Here is a 22,281-nt window from a genome sequence, read left to right on the forward strand (position 1 = left end):
TTAGTAGTATTTAGCGGATCTTGAAAATATAAGTTGGCAACACTGCCCATCTCCAAGGTACTGCGTATAGCATACACCATATAGATGCTCTGACCTGTTGAATATTTTCAAGACACCCTCTGACACCATCTTTCAAAATTGATAGCACATGTATAGTCCTTCCCACTTGATTTACAACCAGAGCAATACTTGGTCAAGCACTCTACATCTATTACCTTACCACTTTCAAGGGAGGTAGCAGTAACAACCCCTTGCTATATCACAATTTCCATCATTTTTCTCCACTGATTCTTTTACAGCAGTTTTTAAGGACATGTTACTTACATCTTTAAGGTATCCTAGTAAAACTTTATCGTAGCGATCAAATCGAGGAGGTGGAGGAAGATCCATAATTGCACAGAAAGTTTGTGTTGCTTTATACCCTTTGCCTATACACTGCCTAGCATAGGCTAGTCTTGTGTTCATATTATAAAGCCTCTTGTTATTTACCCCTGAGGTATATACAGATTCCTCATGACTACAGATACTGCACATAATGATAAGTTTTGAGGCTAAACCCTTTCTACTATTTACATCTTCAAGCAGTTCAAAACTACTTTCACTGTCACAATATTTACACTTTAAACTTTTATTTAGTAAACTGCACACAACACTCAGTTCAATTATCACAGACCCAGAATTAATGTTCGGGATCTTTTCTCCACTAAACTAATGGGGTTCCGGCCCGTGCATAACAGCGCGGGCAAGCACCCACTACCTGGCTGTAACACATACCTTCCAGAATACTCACGAGACAGCCAGGACTTACGTCAGCCAGAAAGGCTAGGATATAAAAGGCCAAGGTCAGGGCCACTCTAGTAGTGTAAATTTCTGCCTGGGAGACTGATTACCTCGGATCGAGTAGGGGTATTTCAGTCGCCTTGATAAAGAATACTGCAATGTATTCGAAACGTCGGCAAACTGTACATGATGTGCAGACAACTACAACACGGTTAAACCCGGAAATTAAATTAAATAATTCTTCACACCGTGGAAGCTTCACTTCTAAGATTTCTTTGTTATATCTGAAGCCATCTCTTGTCAGTTTCGACTCAGTTAATTCATAACTGTTAAGCTCTTCAGTCCGCCAAAATTAACTTTGATTAAATAAATTTATAAACTATTCTAGGACTTTTACCATAATTAAATTTTCTCTTTCAGATCCTAGCAGCTATAAATTAACTGAGTCAAAATTGAAAAGAGATGGCTTCAGATATTACAAATTATTCAGCCAAGACTCAAAGCACTCAAAATTAAAATCATGAAAATTGACACATCCATAATGTTTAATGAAAAATGTTTGGGGTTGGATATTATTCCCAAGTACGCCCCCTTAAAAACAAAACCAACCACATTGTCCAGTATAATTTCGAAGTCTCAATACAATGGGGGATCAAATATAAACAGGATTATATTTTTTATTCAAATTCACTTTTTGAAAAACACAAGGCAACTACAATTTATTTTCCACATAGTTTCCTGCTTTGGAAATACATTTGTCCCAGCATATGGGCAGCTTTTTGATGCCCTGGTCATAAAAAGAACAGGGTCATGTCACCAGCCAGTTGCGCATGAAGTCTTCCACAATCTCGTCATCTTCAAATCGTTGCCCTCCTAGAGCTTCTTTGAGCGGTCCGGACAAATGGAAATCGCAGGGCGATGAGTCCGGGCTTTAAGGAATATGATCAAGTGTAGTCCAGCGCATTTCCTATAGCTTGGTGACAGAGCTGCAATATTGGGCCGCGCAATGTCGAATCGGTTGGTCTTGTCTTTTGCGGCAATATGCAACTCTCGCCTTGTTCAACAGCTCGCAGTAGTAAGCAGCATTGATTGTGCGTCGCTCATGCAAAAAATCAATCGGCAAAATACCTCGCTGATCGAAAAAAATCTGTTACAAGGACCTTGCCAGCTGACAGTCGAGTCTTGGCTTTCACTGGTGCTGCCTCCTCTTTCCTCCACCACTCCTTACACATACACATCCTTGACAATGTTTGATCACTGAAGTGTGCAGTCAATCTCTGGAAAATTTCCGCCGCTGTAACATCTTCACAAGCAAGAAATTTTATAATTATGCATTGTGCAGTGAAGGGGTGCACCTGTTGCTCCGACATTGTGAGCGTTAAAAATTAAATAACTGGAAAGGAGGTTCAACCTATTCAATACTCAAAAGAAAGAAACGTAGCAATCACATTTCTATTTAAATGGGACCGGTTTCGACCTTAGTCTAGGTCATCATCAGCCATAAAAAACATATAAAATGTTTATGAATGTTGGAGGTCAGTTCCACACTCTGTTAGGCACAAAGACACGACATCACATTCTGTCCTGCACAAAGTCACAACACTACTAATCAACATACGAAGATCAAAAAGGCTTGAATTTGCAGACGAACAGATCTGTAGTAGAAAGCCGCCAGCTCCCGGTGTCCAGTGCGGCACACTCAAGGTCACGCGCTGCGGCCAAACACCAAAGTAGAGTGGAGAACGTTTCGAAGGTCCAGAACCTGTCACGGCTGCGGGAAGCCAATTACGTATATAAAAATATACGACGCCAATTAGTACAACTGAATGAGCACCCGTACTCCAGATAAGTTCTTGGTAAACAGTTGACTTGAAAAAACAATTGTAGAGAGAAGAAAAAAATGTAGTAAAAAGCGCAATATCGGAAAACAAATGAAAACTTATATGCACAGTGCGCTATTTTTTAAGAAGAAAAAATTTTTAGGTTATGATTGAAGTAGTCGAAGTTGGCGCAAGACAAAAATTTGAAAGAGGAGAATAAATTAAACGAGGAAGAGTGATAGTGAAATAAGAGAAAGAATAAAAGAAATTGAAGTTAGATGGTAATGAGGAAAGATAAGATAGGGAAATGAAGGAGGGGTAGTTTAAGGTGGGTTAGGAGGGTGGGTTATTGGAGGTAGAAAATGTGGGTGGGAACTATGTAAGACATGGAAAATAGAATTGGGGTTTTGGAATTTGGAATTTTTGAGAAGAAGAATTAGGAAGTCAAAAAGGATATTGGGTTTTCAGAAATGTCGTTTAAATTGAAATTAGGGTTGAAGTACTGGTCAAGGTGGATAAAGCAATTTTCAGTAATGTTTAAGAGGGGGCCTTTGTTAATGATTTTAAGTATGTTTATGTCATTGTCAATATTGGTGAAACTATGTTTGGAGTCTTGTATGTGCTGTCCTATGGCGGAGAATCTGTTGTATTTAATGGCGTTAACATGTTCAGAGTACCTGATATTGAAGTTGCGGCCAGTTTGTCCGACGTAGGAGGAACTGCAGTTGTTGCATTTAAATCTGTATACACCAGATTTAGAAAAAGCATTAGACTTATTTAGAGATTTAGAGTTGTGTAAGATATCAAGACTTCTATTGTTAGTTCTAAAAGAAATTTTCATATTATGTTTTTTAAAGATATTAGTTATTTTATAAACATCCTGAGTAAAAGTGAAGGTGGAAAAAGCAGTTGGTTTTATTGTGTCTTTAGATAAAGTGGTTTTTGGACGGTGTTTGAATTTGTTGATGATGCGGTTAATGAAGGAGTTGTTAAAGCCATTAAATTTAGCAATGTTGCGGATGGTGTTTAATTCATTATTTAAATCTTTTTTGGACATAGGGGTGTTGAAGGCACGAAAAATTAAGCTGTTATAAGTAGCATGTTTATGAGCTTGGGGGTGCGAAGAATCTTGTCTTATTGTAGTTGCTGTTTGGGTTGGTTTTCTGAAAATTTTGTAAGATAAAGAAGAAGGATGTCTAGTAATAGTTAGGTCTAAAAAATTAAGAGTTTGGTTGTGTTCTGATTCGAGGGTGAATTTAATGTTAGAGTCTAAGTTGTTGAGATGAAGAAGTGTAGAGGCTGCGTTGGTTGATTCCTCATTTAATATTACCAATGTGTCGTCGACATATCTCGCCCAAAAGAGGATGTTGGAGAAATTATTATTATTATTATTATTATTAATATTTGTGTTTTCTAAGAAGTCAAGGTAAATTTCAGCAAGAATGCCAGAAGCAGGTGTTGTCAAAGGTAAAATAATTATTGTTGAGAACTAATTTTAAAATAGACATGAAGTCTTGAATTTCAAGTTTACTTAGGTTACTGAATTTGTTTAGGTTGTTGTTTATAATGGGGAATAATTTTGGAATTGGAATACTAGGGTACATGTTGACAATGTCAAAAGAATGGAGAGAAAAATTTGGTTGCATTTCAAAATTTTTTAATTTGTTGATTAGATCAGAAGTGTTTTTGATAGATTTGTTGGATAAAAATCGATAATTTTTTTTTTTTACTCAGGATGCTTATAAAATAACTAATATCTTTAAAAAACATAATATGAAAATTTCTTTTAGAACTAACAATAGAAGTCTTGATATCTTACACAACTCTAAATCTCTAAATAAGTCTAATGCTTTTTCTAAATCTGGTGTATACAGATTTAAATGCAACAACTGCAGTTCCTCCTACGTCGGACAAACTGGCCGCAACTTCAATATCAGGTACTCTGAACATGTTAACGCCATTAAATACAACAGATTCTCCGCCATAGGACAGCACATACAAGACTCCAAACATAGTTTCACCAATATTGACAATGACATAAACATACTTAAAATCATTAACAAAGGCCCCCTCTTAAACATTACTGAAAATTGCTTTATCCACCTTGACCAGTACTTCAACCCTAATTTCAATTTAAACGACATTTCTGAAAAACCCAATATCCTTTTTGACTTCCTAATTCTTCTTCTCAAAAATTCCAAATTCCAAAACCCCAATTCTATTTTCCATGTCTTACATAGTTCCCACCCACATTTTCTACCTCCAATAACCCACCCTCCTAACCCACCTTAAACTACCCCTCCTTCATTTCCCTATCTTATCTTTCCTCATTACCATCTAACTTCAATTTCTTTTATTCTTTCTCTTATTTCACTATCACTCTTCCTCGTTTAATTTATTCTCCTCTTTCAAATTTTTGTCTTGCGCCAACTTCGACTACTTCAATCATAACCTAAAAATTTTTTCTTCTTAAAAAATAGCGCACTGTGCATATAAGTTTTCATTTGTTTTCCGATATTGCGCTTTTTACTACATTTTTTTCTTCTCTCTACAATTGTTTTTTCAAGTCAACTGTTTACCAAGAACTTATCTGGAGTACGGGTGCTCATTCAGTTGTACTAATTGGCGTCGTATATTTTTATATACGTAATTGGCTTCCCGCAGCCGTGACAGGTTCTGGACCTTCGAAACGTTCTCCACTCTACTTTGGTGTTTGGCCGCAGCGCGTGACCTTGAGTGTGCCGCACTGGTCACCGGGAGCTGGTGGCTTTCTACTACAGATCTGTTCGTCTGCGAATTCAAACCTTTTTGATCTTCGTATGTTGATTAGTAGTGTTGTGACTTTGTGCAGGACAGAATGTGATGTCGTGTCTTTGTGCCTAACAGAGTGTGGAACTGACCTCCAACATTCATAAACATTTTATATGTTTTTTATGGCTGATGATGACCTAGACTAAGGTCAAAACCGGTCCCATTTAAATAGAAATGTGATTGCTATGTTTCTTTCTTTTGAGTATTGAATAGGTTGAACCTCCTTTCCAGTTATTTAATTTTTAACATCAATAATTTCAATACGGAACAATGAAATTTTTATCTTTAAATTGTGAGCGTTATTGACGAAACGCTGGAAAATATCTAACAGCATGCTCTCCCCAGTCCTGATTGTCCCGCCTAAGCATAGCAGAAGCGCGGGGCCAGTCCTACCAACTGTTGATGTTCAGGAACAAAGGTCCTGTTTATATTTGATCGACCTTAGTACCAAAATTTGTGGATAATAAAAATTAAAAAAAAGAACTGAAAGAAGATTTGCATATATATGAAACAAGAAGTCAACAAAGAAATGTTACGCCTTCACTTAAACCTAAGTAATTACTAGTACCTGACACAGTGGACTTCATACACTGATCATTTGCGTAACTATGTTAAAAAAGGAAGCAATCGATAAACAGTTCTCAGTAATCAAACTAAGACCAACAACCACCACCTAAGCAATCAAATTAAGTTCTACCTGAGAGTTGCTAACAGATCTGACACAACCTTTTCAAATAAAGAAACAAACCTCTTAGAAAAATTTTAAGTTTAATTTTAAAAGTTTAACTGTCAAGAACGTCACACGGATAACAACATAAAACAACTAATGACGGGCATTGAAATTGCATGCGACAACGTAAACACACAACATAAAGAAATAATTAATTAAAAATGTGCCACCCAACAAAGCACTAAAAATAATCAAACTAGAAAACTCGACTAACCAGCTGAATTTTAGAACTCGAAGCTCATTACTGAAAAGCATTAAGAGCCGATGACCTAGCTGTTAGGCCCCTTAAAACAACAATCATCATCATCATTATTATTATTATTTTGTATGGCAAAACAAGGATACATTATAAATACATATAAATAAGTAGGTAATTTACAAGCCAGCATTCAAAACTTAATGTCCAGACTTTTCAGCTAGTCCACTGCTTCTGTAGAGGCACTATGTAATTCTTGAACAGATCCAATGAATCTTCTTTTTGGGCAGTCCATAACAACGTGCTGGATGGTCTGAGGCACATTATCACAGTCGCAGAATGGGTCTTCAGATTTTCCCCACTTGTGAAGCCAGAATTTACACCTTCCATGTTTTGTCCCGATTCTGTTTAGAGATGTCCATTCCCTTCTCGGTAAGTTGAAACTAGGAGGAGCTCTACAAGGATGGTGGATTAAACCCAGGTGGTCAGGATTTGAAGAGGTCCATTCTTCGTGCCAGATCTCATCAGCATCAAAATGTGTTTCCAGGAGCTTCTCGCCTAACTTCCATGATGGGTTTCTGGACTTTAATCTCTTTAATCTCATCATCATCATCATCATCATCATCATCATCAAAAAGCATTAAAAGCAAAATAAAAAAATAAAAATCTAATAATCACAAAAGCAGATAAAGGCAACACAATGATAATAATGAAAAAAAAGACAAAACTAACAAATTCATCAGCAGCAATGGAATAAGGAGATCAAAAGTGATCCAACAAATAAATTTCAGAGGAACATCAAATAGGCAGTAAAGAAAACAGGTTTAATCCTCACCAAGGACGAAAAAAGGAAACCTTTTAAATGAATTTTTAAAATGTGCCAAGTTATAAAGGTGAACAAATTTCTCAATAAAAAGTGAAAAGAAAAGATAAAAATGAAAAACAGTAGGTTGGTAAAAAACACATTAGAACTGACAAAAGAATTAAATAAACTGTAAATAACAGGCAGCATGAGAATGATACCCTTTAACACTAGAACAGCGTAAGGGGTCAAAATGACACCCACCTTCAATCTTTCTTTAATAATGTGCGTAGTCCTACATCGTTTCTCTTCAAATATCTTGTGTTTTCTTAGTTTTATTGTCCTGTTTATGGTGATGTATCGCACCCAGCAAAATATTTACATTTTCATAGATTTTTAATATGGCATACTCTGGACAGCAGAAGGGGTAATTTTGACACCTGTACAATACCTTATTACAGCGCAGGAGTATGCATTGCCAGGCAACAGTGGCCTGGATTATTAGTATTGTTGAGCTGTTACTGTCAGATGATTGTTGTATTCATCTCATCACTTAGAAAGTGTTCTCCTTAGACGTTTGTTACGATTATCTTTTTACCGAAGAGGTGTCTCGTATGCTAGAAAATTCAGATGTTGAACCTGAAAGTGAACTATCCAATTCAGATGACGATTGTTTGCTAGTTACAAGCAAGACTAGTGAGGATAAAGATTATAATGAGGCAGAGGATAAGTTATCAGCAGGAGAAGTCGAAAGTGCTAATCTGCCTCCGCCTCGGCTCAAATGTCTCAATCTCAGTTGGTGTTTCATCAGTAAAGATGGTCACTCTAGACGAAACCGAGTAGGAGGTCTTGAATTCAAACTCTTCATCTGGAAGGCTGGGCTGCAGTGAACGTCCTGAAAGAGCGGGGAAGTCCCGCAATATATGTTTACCTCCTAATTGACGACTCTGTCATTAGTGCCTTTCGTCATCTCTTTGATGAATCGATTCTTCGTGTAATAAGAAAAGAACATGCAGAATCAATCGCTCAAGATGAACTAAAGAAAACGGACTGGGCATGTCAGTTGATGAGTTGGAGGCTATGATTGCTATCATGTACCCCCGGGGTGTTCTGTGTTCGAAAGGTGTGTCTGTGGATGATCTATGGTCACCTTTTTTGTGGACAGCCATCCATGAAGGACACAATATCAATAGATAGATTTAGAAAGCTTCTCAGGTACATCCAATTTGACGAGAAATCAATCCAAGCTGAGTGCCTGCCAGCTAATAAGTTCGCTCTTCTCTCTGAAATCTGGGATAAATTTGTGGAAAATTGCCTTCACTGTTACCACCTAACCATCTTGTGACATTACCACCTAACCATCTTGTGACAGACTAGGAAAACACAGTGCACCTTGACAGAGTACCAAGGGAAGAAGAACAAAAACATCCTTCTTCTTAGTACATGACACCCTCAAATAACAATGAGCACAGAATGAAAGAAGAAGCCAGAAACTGTAACTTTTTACAATGGCACGAATTACGGGGTAGATGTGATCGACCAAATGTCTCGTTAGTGTATCACCAAGGGTGTATGCAGAAGGTGGCCAAGGCATGTCTTGTACAATATTGTAGACCTAACAGCTATCAATACTTGGGTCATTTACAAGTAAGTAATGGGTAGGAAGATAAAGTGGAACAAGTTCATCCTCCATCTGGCAAGTGACCTAACAAGACGGAACAAGCAAGTTCAACAATAACAACAAAAAGAGGAGGTTGTAGGAGTATGTCCATCTAAAAAGCGGAAGAAGTGGCAAGTTGGTCTGTGAAAAGACAAGTCTAGCGATGCTTGCAGCAAGTTCCCTCAAAGCAGTGTGCGGAAAATGTGCATGAAAAGTTAAGTCGTGTGTGCAAAATGTGTTCAAGTTGTTTTTAATTTCCTTAAAGTATTTTGATAATGTATAATTGTTACAATATGGACAACTGACTAACAAAAGGTGTACAATTTGTTAATTTTATGCTGTGAGCTTGCATCCAGGAGATAGTGGGTTCAAACCCCACTGTCGGCAGCCCTGAAGATGGTTTTTCGTGGTTTCCCATTTTCACACCAGGCAAATGCTGGGGCTGTACCTTAATTAAGGTCATGGCCGATTCCTTCCGACTCTTAGCCCTTTCTTGTCCAATCATCTCCATAAGACCTATCTATGTCGGTGCGACTTAAGACAAGTTCACTGACAAAGAAATGAGCCTACTTAATAAAGGTGCAAAATTCAGTTGGCCTAATCCACAAAAAAATAGAGGACCTAATAACCACAGTAACAGAAACTGAATCAAATATAGGGAAATTACCTTTAGAAAAGCAGAATGACATTGATTTGAAATAAGAAAGAAACTTCCCACCCTAGCAAAAGAAATGAATGTCAACCCTCACCCTGCCCTTTTAAAATAAATACAAGATTTAAGAACTAAAATAAATGAAAATAATGTGATTGTAACTAAAGCAGATAACGGCGAGGCTTAGTAAATAAAAGTGACTATATCAAAAAGACCGAAGAGTTTTTTTTTTTTTTTTTTTCAGATACTACACTGTAGTAAATAAAGACCCTATACGCAGAATTCAGTGGAGCTTAAAAACTATCCTCAAACATTCAACTCTATTACTCAGAGAACTAGAACAAAAAAAAAAAAATTTAATATGTACCCAAACTTCCTAAGGCAAAGGCATTGCCCAAGATACATAAGGACATTCCCATTCACCCAATTATAAACAGCATGAACAGTCCTACTTATAAAATGTCAAAATTTATACATAACTTTCTCAAAAGAAACTATAAGTTTAACAATGAATCTTCAATTAAAAATTCAATAAAATTTTGTGAAAAACTAGAAAAATTCAACTTATAGCCCCACCATAAGATGTGCTCATTCGATATTACAAACATGTATTCGAACATCCCCATCAACGAAACTGTCGACATCATTAAACTAAACCTTTCCAAACACAGTAACTTAAGTAAGTTTGAGATAGATGAGTTTATTAACTTACTAAAATTAGTTTTAAATAATAAAAATGAGTTTAGCTATGGGTGACCCCATCTCAGGCATATTGGCTGATATTTACATGGATAGTTTGGAATACAATAAAATAAAAACTAATATAGAAGGACTATGCCTTTGGCTCAGGTATGTGGATGACACATTTGTGATAATAGATATCCAGAAAAACAAGTGAGAAAATTCTAGATTTTTTAAACAATCTTGACCGTAGTATAAAATTTACAAAGGAGGATGAAAATAACAGTTCATTAAATTTCCTAGACATCAATGTAACATGTATAAACACTAAATTCAGTTATTAAATATATAGAAAACCGTCATCTATTCCAACAACAATAAAAAATGATTCACTTCCCCCAAAATCACACAAACAGGCAGCATTTTTCAGCCTAATTTATAGGACCTTCAAAAGAACCCTTTCACCCAGTAATCTAACAAAGGAACTCATTTTCATAAAATAACTAGCCTTAGTTAATGGGTATAAAATAAAGATGGTAAACTGAATCATACATAAAGTAAAACTCAAGCTGAAAACAAACCTCACTCCCCCTCCCCCCAAAAAACCTAAATACGCAACTTTCATGTACACTAATTCTGCCATCTACCAAATTGCATATCGCATGAAAAAACATGTCAGTATAGCTTTCAAGACGCATAACACTAACCAGAACATATTTTTCAATCAAAACATCATAAATTCAAACAACCACCGCTATCTGGGATATATATATTTTCTTGTACACAGTGTAATTATTCGCATGTTGGCCAAACTGGCCACAGTTTCCTCACTAGATACCTAGAACACATTACTGCCTTAAAACATAACAAATACTCTGAAATGAGCTCTCACATGAGGGAAACTGGCCACCAGTTTACATCTATAGAGAGAGATTTAAAAATCATCAAAAGGGTTGAAAAGAGTAAACTAATGACTGAGTTTGAAAACATATATATCCATGTAGATCAACATTTTAATAAGTATAAAAATTGAAATGATGCGGTCAAAAGAAAGAGTCCCTTACTTGAACAAATACCAAACTTACTACTTTCAAATCAAAAAAAAAATAATTTCTCCGAAATATTCAACCCCAAAACCCATTATCACCCCTATTATAAAAATAGATACATCTCCCACTTCACCAACACCTATAGGCTCCCCTCCATGTGCTACATCAGCTACCAGCCCCCCCGCCTGCTTCCCCCTCCCCTACTTGCCCCCCACCACTGCTTTCCCACACTTACAACACAAGGAGTAGAGGCGCAGAAACAAACGGTCACCGTGCTGCAGTAAACGCCGCTAAACATTCTCAGCAATAGTCAAAGGGGTAAGTGATGACTATTCGACACGACATTTAAAACAAATCAACACACAACATTTTCACGTAATTTTTCTGTTGTTACAGATACACCAATACACACGGACATAGCAGAAGCAAACTTATCAATGCCTAAGATTTATATAGCCGAATGTCCCTTTCGACTGTAGCCCTTAACAGCTTCTAACTCTAGAATGTCAACTAGTCATTTTAAGTTTATGGTTGGAAAACGACTAACAAGACATATTCGACGGGGTCAGTATTAATTAATGACTAATGTATCAATGCCACATGAGGATTAACGTGCAATACCAATTAAATTAACACGTATATACTGTAAAGACAAAAAACCTCAGAAGTTTTAAGTTTGAGACGATTCTGTAATTTTTAACAAAGACACTGGACTACTATGTCACAATACACTCAGTTGTTCACTCACCATTAGAATGAAAGAAGAAATGCATGAAACCTTTTAGCTAGAATCTCATTATGTCATGTTATTATTGGGTCTTAGATATCAATGTTAATGAATCAGTCATTTACCCTAACCTGGGCACTGTTATGTTAATCACAACTAACTGCCAGTTCATACATTGTATATCATAACTGCAATTCAACAAAATGTTTTACCTAATTAGTGTTAAGACTATAATTAAGTATGATTAATTGTAAATACATCAAAATCATAACTTAACCTTGAGACATTATAATGGCTGGGGATGCTCGGGAGACGAGCAAAACATCCCAACTGTAGTATTATGTCGGTGATAAAATCCTAACAATAAAAACTTTTTATTGTATTGAATAGGTGGAAAGCAAATCAATATTGGTATTATTTTGTAAGTTGTAAAAATAATGTTAATTTTGTGAAAACTCTTTAGAGAAACAGAAACACAATGGAGTTGTTTGTGATTATTCATGTGTCCATTAGTAATATAAAAGGTCCATCCACTAAAGAGAGGTCTGTGTGTAAATAAATTTGTGGAAACACAGTAGAAGAAAATACATCTCTTATTGAGGTCTAATTTGAACATTTCCAAGCATTTATTGTGATGGGTTTGATGATGCAAAGTTTTGAGCTTGTCCTTTTGGAGTTCCCTATTTGTCCTTGTCTGTTCGTTCCGTTATTCCCTCTGCCAAAACTAGCCTGTCTTTCCAACCGAAGTCTGTGCACTGCTGATGCAGTTGTACATTGCTTGCACCATTTCTACAGTTTGTATACCCAGTCTCTTTCTGACCGTGGTTTCTCAAACCTTCTGCCTCAGAACACTATTGTATGCCTTTGTTAGATCTTTGAATGTCAAGACCACATCCTTTCCATATTCCCAATTCTTTTCCATTAATTGCTTCATGCTGAAGATTGGGTCCACTGTAGATCCTCCACTTCTAAAGCCATACATTTCCTCTTGCAACATTCCTTCTACCTTTCTTCTCATTCTCCTCTGTAATATACTCTCCACTATTTTTGCCACTTGTGATAAAGAGTGTGATTCACGTATAGTTAGCACAAATTTTTTTGTCCCCCCTTGTAAAGACTAGTATTATTATTCCCTTTTTCCAGTCTTCTGGCTTACGTTTCTGCTTCCATATACACTTCAACAATCCATATACCCATTGTAGTCGAACAGGTCCAGCAGCCCTTATAATTTCCACACTAATTTTATCCATCCCTGGTGACTTCCCCAACTACGATATATACAGTGAAAATAGAAAGCATTATGTGTATGCCGATTCTTTTCACTTTTCTTTACATCTTGTAGTAATTGAAAACCTTTAAGGTCAATTTTCTTATTGCAAATGAAAGCTATAAGTAAATATTATGGCATTAAACAGCATTTTCAGCAAAATACAAACAGTTTCAAAGAATTTATTAAATAAATATTATTTCTGTATTAAGGCCATGTATGTATATATATTAACAAGTCTTCAACAAAAATGGTGAGCTTTCAACCAAGTTTCATCGGCTTTCATCAGGTCATAGCATATGAAGGTCTGCTACTGACAATAAGCATAGAAACGCTTCAAGGAACATGAAAGACAATGAAACTTGGCTGAAAGCTTGGTCTTTCTTGTTACAGACTTGTTTATGTATGTGTGTGGCTTTAATCCAGAATTAATATTTATTTAATAATTGATAATGAGCCACAAAAACCTACTTAATTTCAAAGCATGTGCAATTTTTCATTATTCAGAATTAAAAAGGAAAGTTTTTAGACTTTGTTTCATTCTGTACTGTACCTATGACATGATTGGAAACTTGGTTTATGGTCTCCATTCACTATCCCTGAATTGTGTCATCAATTTATGGAAAAATAGATAATAACTTAACCATGGACATATAAATTGTAATCATGAACATGAAGACGGCTCACAGCTGATGGACCGTAATCAGCATGCTCGGTTGCTACTTGCTATAGAGAACAGAGGTCAATGGTCGGTTTTTTGGAAGGATGGAAGAAGGCACCAATACAAAGATTTTTCCATTTTTTAGTAGTTGTGTTTGTAATATTTTTGTTAAGTTTTCAATGAGGCCTAGAATAATTGTGCTGTTGTTGAATCTAAAAACAAATGTTCATTTTATTTTATACTGGAATGCACCTCTTCTGCGAACCATGTGACCTTGCCGCGGTAGGGAGGCTTGCGTGTCCCAATGAAGCAGATAGCCGAGCCGCAGGTGCAACCATATCGGATGGGTATCTGTTGAGAGACCAGACTAAGGCATGGTTCAACGAAAGGGGGGGTAGCAGCTTTTTGGAAGTTGCAAGGGTGGCAGTGTGGATGATTGACTGATATGGCCTTGTAATAATACTCAACATGGCTTAGCTGTGTTGATACTGCTACATGGCTGAAAGCATCAGGAAATTACAGCCGTAACTAACTCCCGAGGACATGCAGCTCTCTCTGTATGAATGCTGTACTGATGATGGCTTCCTCCCGGGTAAAATATTCCGGAGGTAAGCTAGTCCCCAATTCGGATCTCCGGGTGGGGACTACACGAGAGGGGGTGATCATCAGGAAGATGGATACTGATATTTTGCGAGTCGGAACATGGAACGTTAGAAGTTTGAATCACCGGGCGAGTTGGCCGTGCGCGTAGAGGCACGCGGCTGTGAGCTTGCATCCGGGAGATAGTAGGTTCGAATCCCACTATCGGCAGCCCTGAAAATGGTTTTCCGTGGTTTCCCATTTTCACACCAGGCAAATGCTGGGGCTGTACCTTAATTAAGGCCACGGCCGCTTCCTTCCAACTCCTAGGCCTTTCCTATCCCATCGTCGCCATAAGACCTATCTGTGTCGGTGCGACGTAAAGCCCCTAGCAAAAAAAAAAAAAAATCACTGCCATCACAGTTGACGCACAGCAGAATGGTTACTTGACCTTTCAAACTTCCCACCTCCCCCCCATGGTAAGATTTACCCTTCAGTGCCAGTGTTCTGCTCAGAAGGACATAGTAAAGGGGTCTGGCCTGCTTTTGTCTGCTTTATATATGTCGTGCAGCTCATACCCCTCCAGCAGCGAGGGCAGTCTCTCAAACCACAGCTCCTTACCTTCCATGTCAATAGAAGCACTTTCTCCGGAAACCTTCTTGAAGACTAGCCCATGTCACTCTTTAAATCGAGCAATCCATCCCTTTGATGCAACAAAATTATCATAGTTCCATCTTGCATCTATCTCCTCGGCTTTTGTTCGTAATATGGTTCCATCTATAGGGATATTGGGAGTCCTCACTTGCTTGTACCAAATGAAGGGGACATTCTTCAGTTTAGCAAATGTAGATTCTCTCTCGGTTTTTTTTTTTTTCCTTGAACTAACGCATGTATCATTTTGCTCTCTTATCTCATTCTTCTTCGCAAATATGGAGTTTAAAGTTAAAGACGCTAACCTTTTTTAGCATTATCTACTCTTTTTTCAAACAGATTCGTTTCAATGTATATCATTTCCAATCTTTTGAGAGTTCTTACTTTTTTCACAGAAAGAGGGCTTCCTTCTTGTCTAACACTTTCCACATGAAGAATGAAGATCTGTCAAAATGGTCCCCCTGTAAGCATTCAAGCCTGCCCTCCTAACAAACTGGAAAGCAGAAACGAGCTAGTCGGGGGCTGAGAAGAAATGGGTGTATAAGAGCTGGGATTGATGAGGATAGAGCCAATCTACGAGGCGTGTTTCTTAAGTAAGGGCCTTTTCCTTGTAGACCCTAGTAGTTCGTGTGCGCATCGCAACGAGTGCAAGCGTTGTGTGCCGGCATGGCTCAGGAACAATGGTGCTTAGTTGCAACTCTGTTGCTAACCTGTATGGTTCTGTTTAATGCTTGCTCAAATGTTCAAGATTATCAACTCGCCTGCCCCGTACGAGGTTCGGTCAGTGAAGCATTTTTTGTTGGCAAGGAACATGTCTGCGGCAGACATTCACCGACCGATTTGCAAAGTGTTCGGTGCTAATGTTATGTGAGAAGGCAAAGTGCCTAAGTGGGTATGAGACTTCAAAGGTGGCTGTGAGAATGTGCCGTCTCTGATGAGGCCCGCTCTGATCGCCCATCAATGATCACAGACGATTTGGTGCCTTCAGTTGAAATAAAGATTCGTGAGGACAGACGCTTCATAATAACAGCTCTCTCAAACGCCTTTCCTGATGTTATCGGAGCAGGCGGCAAGTTTCTGTGAAGAGGGTATTCAAAACTTAGTTGTAAGATATGATAACTTGGCCGCTATGTTGAAAAATAGAGTAAACTATGTCGAATCTGCAAATAAACGTGGTGTTTGATAATTGTCTTTCGTTGTGTAGTTATTTTCAAATGGCCCTTACTTAAAAAACATGCCTCGTATTTGAAGATGGCAGTGTATGAAATTGTGGAGAATTTTTTGTGTATTTTCTATTTCTCCCTCTTCCCATACTGGCTGGATTTTTTATTTTTATTGTGTTTTCCTTTTGATGTTCTCATCTTCTATATATATATATATATATATATATATATATATTTTGAAACATTCACTTTATTCATTAAAAATCTTGTTCTTACAGATAATTGTTGATGATTGTGTGAAGACCTTAAAGAAGATGATAGAGGATGGTCGCAAATTTGATTATGTGTTTGGAGATTTGACTGATATTCCGCTGTCTGCTTCGCCTCAGGGAGAGATCTGGGATTTCATAAGACTTATTTTGGATTTGTCATTCTCAGTTTTGAAGCCAACAGGAAAATACATGACTCACGTGAGTATGACAACTTTGGTGTTAACCAAATTTTCACAGATTTAATACCGTATAATGGTAGTTAGTTATGGTCACGATATCAACAATCTCACAAGATGTCGAGCTGTATGTAAAGCAACTCACTGTGTTATTTATTGTATTAAAAGAAGTATGGACTTTTACTATAAGAATATAAAGTCATTGTCTATCTTTCTCTCTCTCTTGTTGCAACATTTTTATCGACCGGGCGAGTTGGCCGTGCGGTTAGAGGCGCGTGGCTGTGAGCTTGCATCGGAAGAGGGTGGGTTCAAATCCCACTGTCGACAGCTCTGTAGATGGTTTTCCGTGGTTTCCCATTTTCACCCCAATCAAATGTTGGGGCTGTACCTTAATTAAGGCCACGGCCGCTTCCTTCCCATTCCTAGGCCTTTCCCGTCCCATTGTCGCCATAACACCTATCTGTGTCGGTGCGACGTAAAACAAAATAGCAGCATTTTTATCATCATTGACAGTTCTATGGAGCTAGTCTAGTATACAGTTTGCTTCCTGATGAGACACACTCAGAATTTGATTATGAATACTCAACCAATATTGACTAGGCCAAGGCTGCTAGTGAACTATGTCTTGTAAATTTGCTCTTGTACATTTCTTAAGAAAAGTCAGTCCTTTAGCATATTGAAGGGTTTAGTTGGGCTGCTACTCACCAGTAGTCAGTACTGGTAGTTGAGAAAAATTGCTAAAGGAATATCAGAAGTTTCCATACATGTTAGGATGTGGTATGCTCCAGTACTCTCTCCGGTACTGTTGATAAATATTCAGATTCTTCTCAGTTATTGGTCCAGATTTTGTGTCTACAGTCCCAGACAACCTGTTATTAAATGTGCTGTATCCATCTGAATGGCCAGAAGTCTTAGATGCATTATATGGAGATGGAAGGTATTGTGTGATCAATTTAATATTCAAGTAAAATAATTACAGCTTACAGACAGTACAAGAAGACAAAAATGAAGAGGAAAACCAGACAATCTCCTCCCCCTTTTGTCATCAGTCAACGGTATGGGAAAAGAAAAATTGAAAGCAGAACCTCACACCTATGAAACGATGTGGAAAATATTGAAATGGTAGGTGAATACCAGCAGTTCATATTTTCCAACTAAAGCTCTGCACATACTAACCTACTCAAGATCACTCTTGTAATCTTGAAACTCTGAGAGAGTTCTCCTCCGAATTTTACATTGGAGGAGGTGTCTGTGAGAGTCGGTTCAATAAGGGTGCGTATGTTGTAATCCTCTTCTCGTTCTCGCAGCAATGAGAAGAGTGTGTGGTGGTCAATGGAGTCATAAGCCTTTGTGAAGTGAGCTACATCCTTCCAGTCTTGTAACTTTTGATGAATGAGAAGATCTTAGTAAAACTTCAGCTGCCTATGTCGCATGCTAGTGTTAGCTGTTGCCAACTGTTGGTACAGTTCAGAGTTTACTTTCAGTTGGTAGATTCCATCCGGGAGCACTCTTGTAACTTTTTTGCAACAGTTGGTTTGCTTCGTTGAGTTTGGCACATCTGTCTTTAAGATCTAGGTTCCGTCTCTATCATTGGGGTGGACCCATTCACCAAGATATCAGAATCGATTGACTTTTCCAATCTTTCCATACATGGTCATCAAAGGGGCTTTACCAGAGCGCATACTTTCGAAGTACTTGGTCTTTTTTTGTATGATATTTATAGTCCTGTCTTCACCACTGTCTCGTGTATGGATTGAACAGCAACTGCAGCATCCTTAGAGTTGTTGATTAGGATCACAATATCATCTGCGAAGGCCAGGTCGTGATATTGCTCTCCAGTGGTAACCGGTTTGATTCTGAGTTGTTCAGTGTAAGTTCCCAGATCTTTATGACTTTTTCGAGCACCAGATTGAAGAGAATAGGGGAGAGGCCATCTCCTTGTTTTTCACCAGTTATGATCTTGAAACTCCGAGTCAGTTCTCCTTCGAATTTTACTTTGCAGAAGGTGTCTGCGAGAGTCTGTTCGATGAGGGTATGTGTGTTGTAATCCACTTCTCGTTCTCGCAACACTGAGAAGAGTGTGGGGCGGTCAATAGTGTCATAAGCCTTTTTGAAGTGATGTTCACACCCCTCGCATGTTATAATTAGAGAATAGTTTTCAGGTTGAAGATCTGCTCGGTGCAGGACCGTCCTCGCCGAAATCCGCCCTGATATTCACAGATCGTGTGACCACACTGGCTCTCCACATTGTTCTGTAGAATCTTAGACAGGACTTTGTAGGTAGAACTGTCTTCCAGTCCTCGGGTATCCTGCCACTCTTCCAGCAGTCAACCAAGATCCAGTGCATGACCTCTGCGATCGATGTTCTGCCTGCTTTAAGGACATCCTCAATGATGCCATCTTCCCCAGGTGCCTTGTTATTCTGGAGGCAGTTGCCGGTGGTCGTTATTTGCTGAAGAGTAGGGGTAGGTGGTTCGGATGGGAAGCAGACAATATACTGTGTTTACTACAGGTAGTCTTTCCTTGGGTTCTTGGCAGTTGAGCAACTGGTCAAAGTAGTTGTAGTCTGAATTCAACTGCAGCATTCATACTGCTGTGTGGTGGGGTGCCTGGCCAAGTAGAGTCCTTGTTTGGTGGTCATCGATATGGGTTGCATGAGCATGCTGTTTTCTTGTGCGTGTCCCTCCAGCCATGCTGTCACTACCTTCACCTCGCTGTTGGCGGCTATCACCTCTTCACTGGGAAAAATTGGTTTCACTACTCTGAGTTGTGTTCCAACCGAACCGCAGCTACGTCGTCTCTCATAGACCGTTGCCTTGTATGCCTGTATGGCGTCTGATCCCGTGATGACCTTGTCCATGATGGCAGCGATGACAGCCCAAAATCATAGGCGTTGGCAGTGCTGGGCCAGTGTCAGGTTGAATAGGCGCCTCACTCAGGGTGGTAATTGTATCTCCCAAAGCTGTTTGCAGCATGTAGGGGTGGTTGGGCTCCCTCTCTGTGTGTTCTTCGGTGAAGTCTAGCCTGGCTATGGTTGGTTCCGCCCAATATCGTGACCTTTCGCAGCATGTTCCCAAACCACCTGTTGGCGATCAAGCTGTCATTACTCCATTCGATGGCCACATTGAACGTTAAGAAAGGGGATGGTGGTGACAGTGCCAACAGACCTCTCCTTCTCGCCCCCCCCCCCCCCTCCCTCCCAGCCAGGTTGAGTGGCTCAGACGGTTAAGGCGCTGGCCTTCTAACCCCAACTTGGCAGGTTCGATCCTGGCTCAGTCCGGTGGTATTTGAAGGTGCTCAAATACGACAGCCTCGTGCTGGTAGATTTACTGGTACGTAAAAGAACTCCTGCGGGACTAAATTCCGGCACCTCGGCGTCTCCGGAGACCTTGAAAGTAGTTAGTGGGATGTAAAGCAAATAACGTTATTATTATTCTTCTCGGCCCTTACTTGTTTCCCTGATCAGGGGCCACAGTTCCTATGCAGATTGCGGAAAAAAATATTACATAAAATCAGCTTCATGGTCCGTATTGCACTTCAATAGATTCACAATGAAGTATTTATTTATTTTCCACCTAGTCGATACAATGATTGCCTAAGGCAATTTTTATTGGTCAAAAGTGGTACATGTTTCGTATATTATCAGCATCTTCAGCCACATAACACAGTTTAGATGAAAAATATAAAATTGACAAAGTAATGCTTTAGAGGAAGTGTCCTTGAAATTAACATAAGATTGACAAGATTAAAACAAACAAATAACTCAAGAGAAAATATATAAATTATTTCTACAATAGAAAGCAGTCGTCAAGGAAACACTTGTACAATATTCCATAGAGAAATTGTCCTAATAAATATTCTTTTCTTAATAATCCATGAAAAAAGATCAATTTATAAATTAAAAATTATACATTTTATAAGTAATTATCGAAATGAAGAAATCCTGATATCACAGTGCGGCTCTTATTATTAATGTAGATGAAAATATAACTAATTCCTAGTTGTCAAATCTTATTAAGCCTGCTTTCCTTTGGAACAGTAACTCCTGTCATTCTTTCACAGTTTTGCGCCGGGTGTAATATTGATGATGCGTTCTTCCTTGTTCTTGCACCTGAGGAGGAGGAGGAGGAGGAGCGGGGGATATAGGTGTGTCAAGAACTTCCTTGCTGTCACCTATAGCTTCAACTGAGGAGGAACAAGTTGTAGGGCTATCTGTAGGTGGAGAAATTCCAATTCTTTTTTCTTGATCCTTCTCAAGCATTTTCAAATATACTAGAATTTGATAATATAATGGATTCTTATATTCTACAGCCTCATTAAGGTTATCATTTTTCTTTACAAGTTGGTCTAGATGAATGTACAGGTCTTCATATGTGTTCATTAAGCTGCCCTTTTTTAACTTTTTTATGATGGTCAGGTCTTGTTCTATGTTTGTAAATTTATGACCTGTGGCAGTCATGTGTGATCCCATTGCTGAGAATCTTCTATGTTTTTCAGCATTCACATGTTCCAAATATCTAACTTTAAAATTGCGGCCAGATTGTCCTATGTATGTGTTCTTACATTCAAAGCATGTGAGTTTATATATACCGGAATCAAAAAATTTATCTTTTTCCGAGAGATTTATTGTATCATGGTTGAAAATACTATGTTTCATGTTGTTATTGGTGGAAAATGCAATTTTGAAATTTTTTCTTTTAAATAAATTTGTTATTACATGAATGTTTGGATTATTATATGTGAACTTGATATATTTTTCAGTTTTACTAGGTTCGACTGCTAATTTAGATTGTTGCTTCTCCGAAAATTTATTAATTATTTTATCAATCATGTTATTGTTGAAACCATTCAAGAGGGCTTGTTGTCGGATAAACAACAGTTCTTTATTAAAAAGCACGTCTTTCTTGTTTAATGAACATGATGTGCAAACATTAATAAATATGAACCCTAGACTCCCGACTGCAAGAGCACTACCGAAATTACATAAACAGGGAGAACCGATTAGACCTATCATAAATTTCAAAAATAGCCCCATTTATAAAACTTCTAGATTTATACATAATTTCTTATCAAGTAAATACGTATTTCATTGTAAAACACCTATCAAAAACTCAGTGGATTTTTGCAATCTAGTTAAAGATTTTAAACTTGGATCATCTCACACGACATGTTCGTTTGACATAACCAACATGTATACAAACATTCCAATAGAAGACACTATCAGAATCATTAAGAAGAATTTAACGAAGAACAAATTAGTAAGCATACCAGAAATTGAAGATTTTATTAATGTTTTAAAATTCGTGTTAAATCAAAATTATTTTACGTTTAATAATAAAATTTACCAACAAAAAGGACTTTCAATGGGAGCCCCAGCATCAGGAATATTGGCTAATATATACTTAGACTATTTGGAACACACGAAAATTATTAATCAAATAGAGGGTTTGGATTTTTGGACACGTTATGTGGACGATGTTTACGCTATAATAGATAACAGACTCACCGATAGCAATAAAGTTTTAAATATATTGAATAATTTGGATTCCAATATAAAATTCACTTTAGAAGAAGAAGTTGAAAAAATCACTGAATTTTCTGGAC

General features: G+C 37.9%; 1 protein-coding gene across 2 annotated transcripts in view; it reads left to right on the plus strand.

The window, feature by feature from the left end:
* The window catches only part of Sms (spermine synthase), a 185,143-nt gene that overhangs the window by 119,109 nt on the left and 43,753 nt on the right, over positions 1-22,281 (plus strand). For both annotated transcript variants that reach the window (XM_067134867.2, XM_067134868.2), the window contains exon 8: positions 16,508-16,699. In XM_067134867.2, the coding sequence (XP_066990968.2) occupies positions 16,508-16,699 (192 nt within the window). The remainder of the gene's footprint in view (positions 1-16,507; positions 16,700-22,281) is intronic.

Source organism: Anabrus simplex, chromosome 1 (genome assembly GCF_040414725.1).
Source record: "Anabrus simplex isolate iqAnaSimp1 chromosome 1, ASM4041472v1, whole genome shotgun sequence".
In the NCBI taxonomy this organism is placed as follows: domain Eukaryota; kingdom Metazoa; phylum Arthropoda; class Insecta; order Orthoptera; family Tettigoniidae; genus Anabrus; species Anabrus simplex.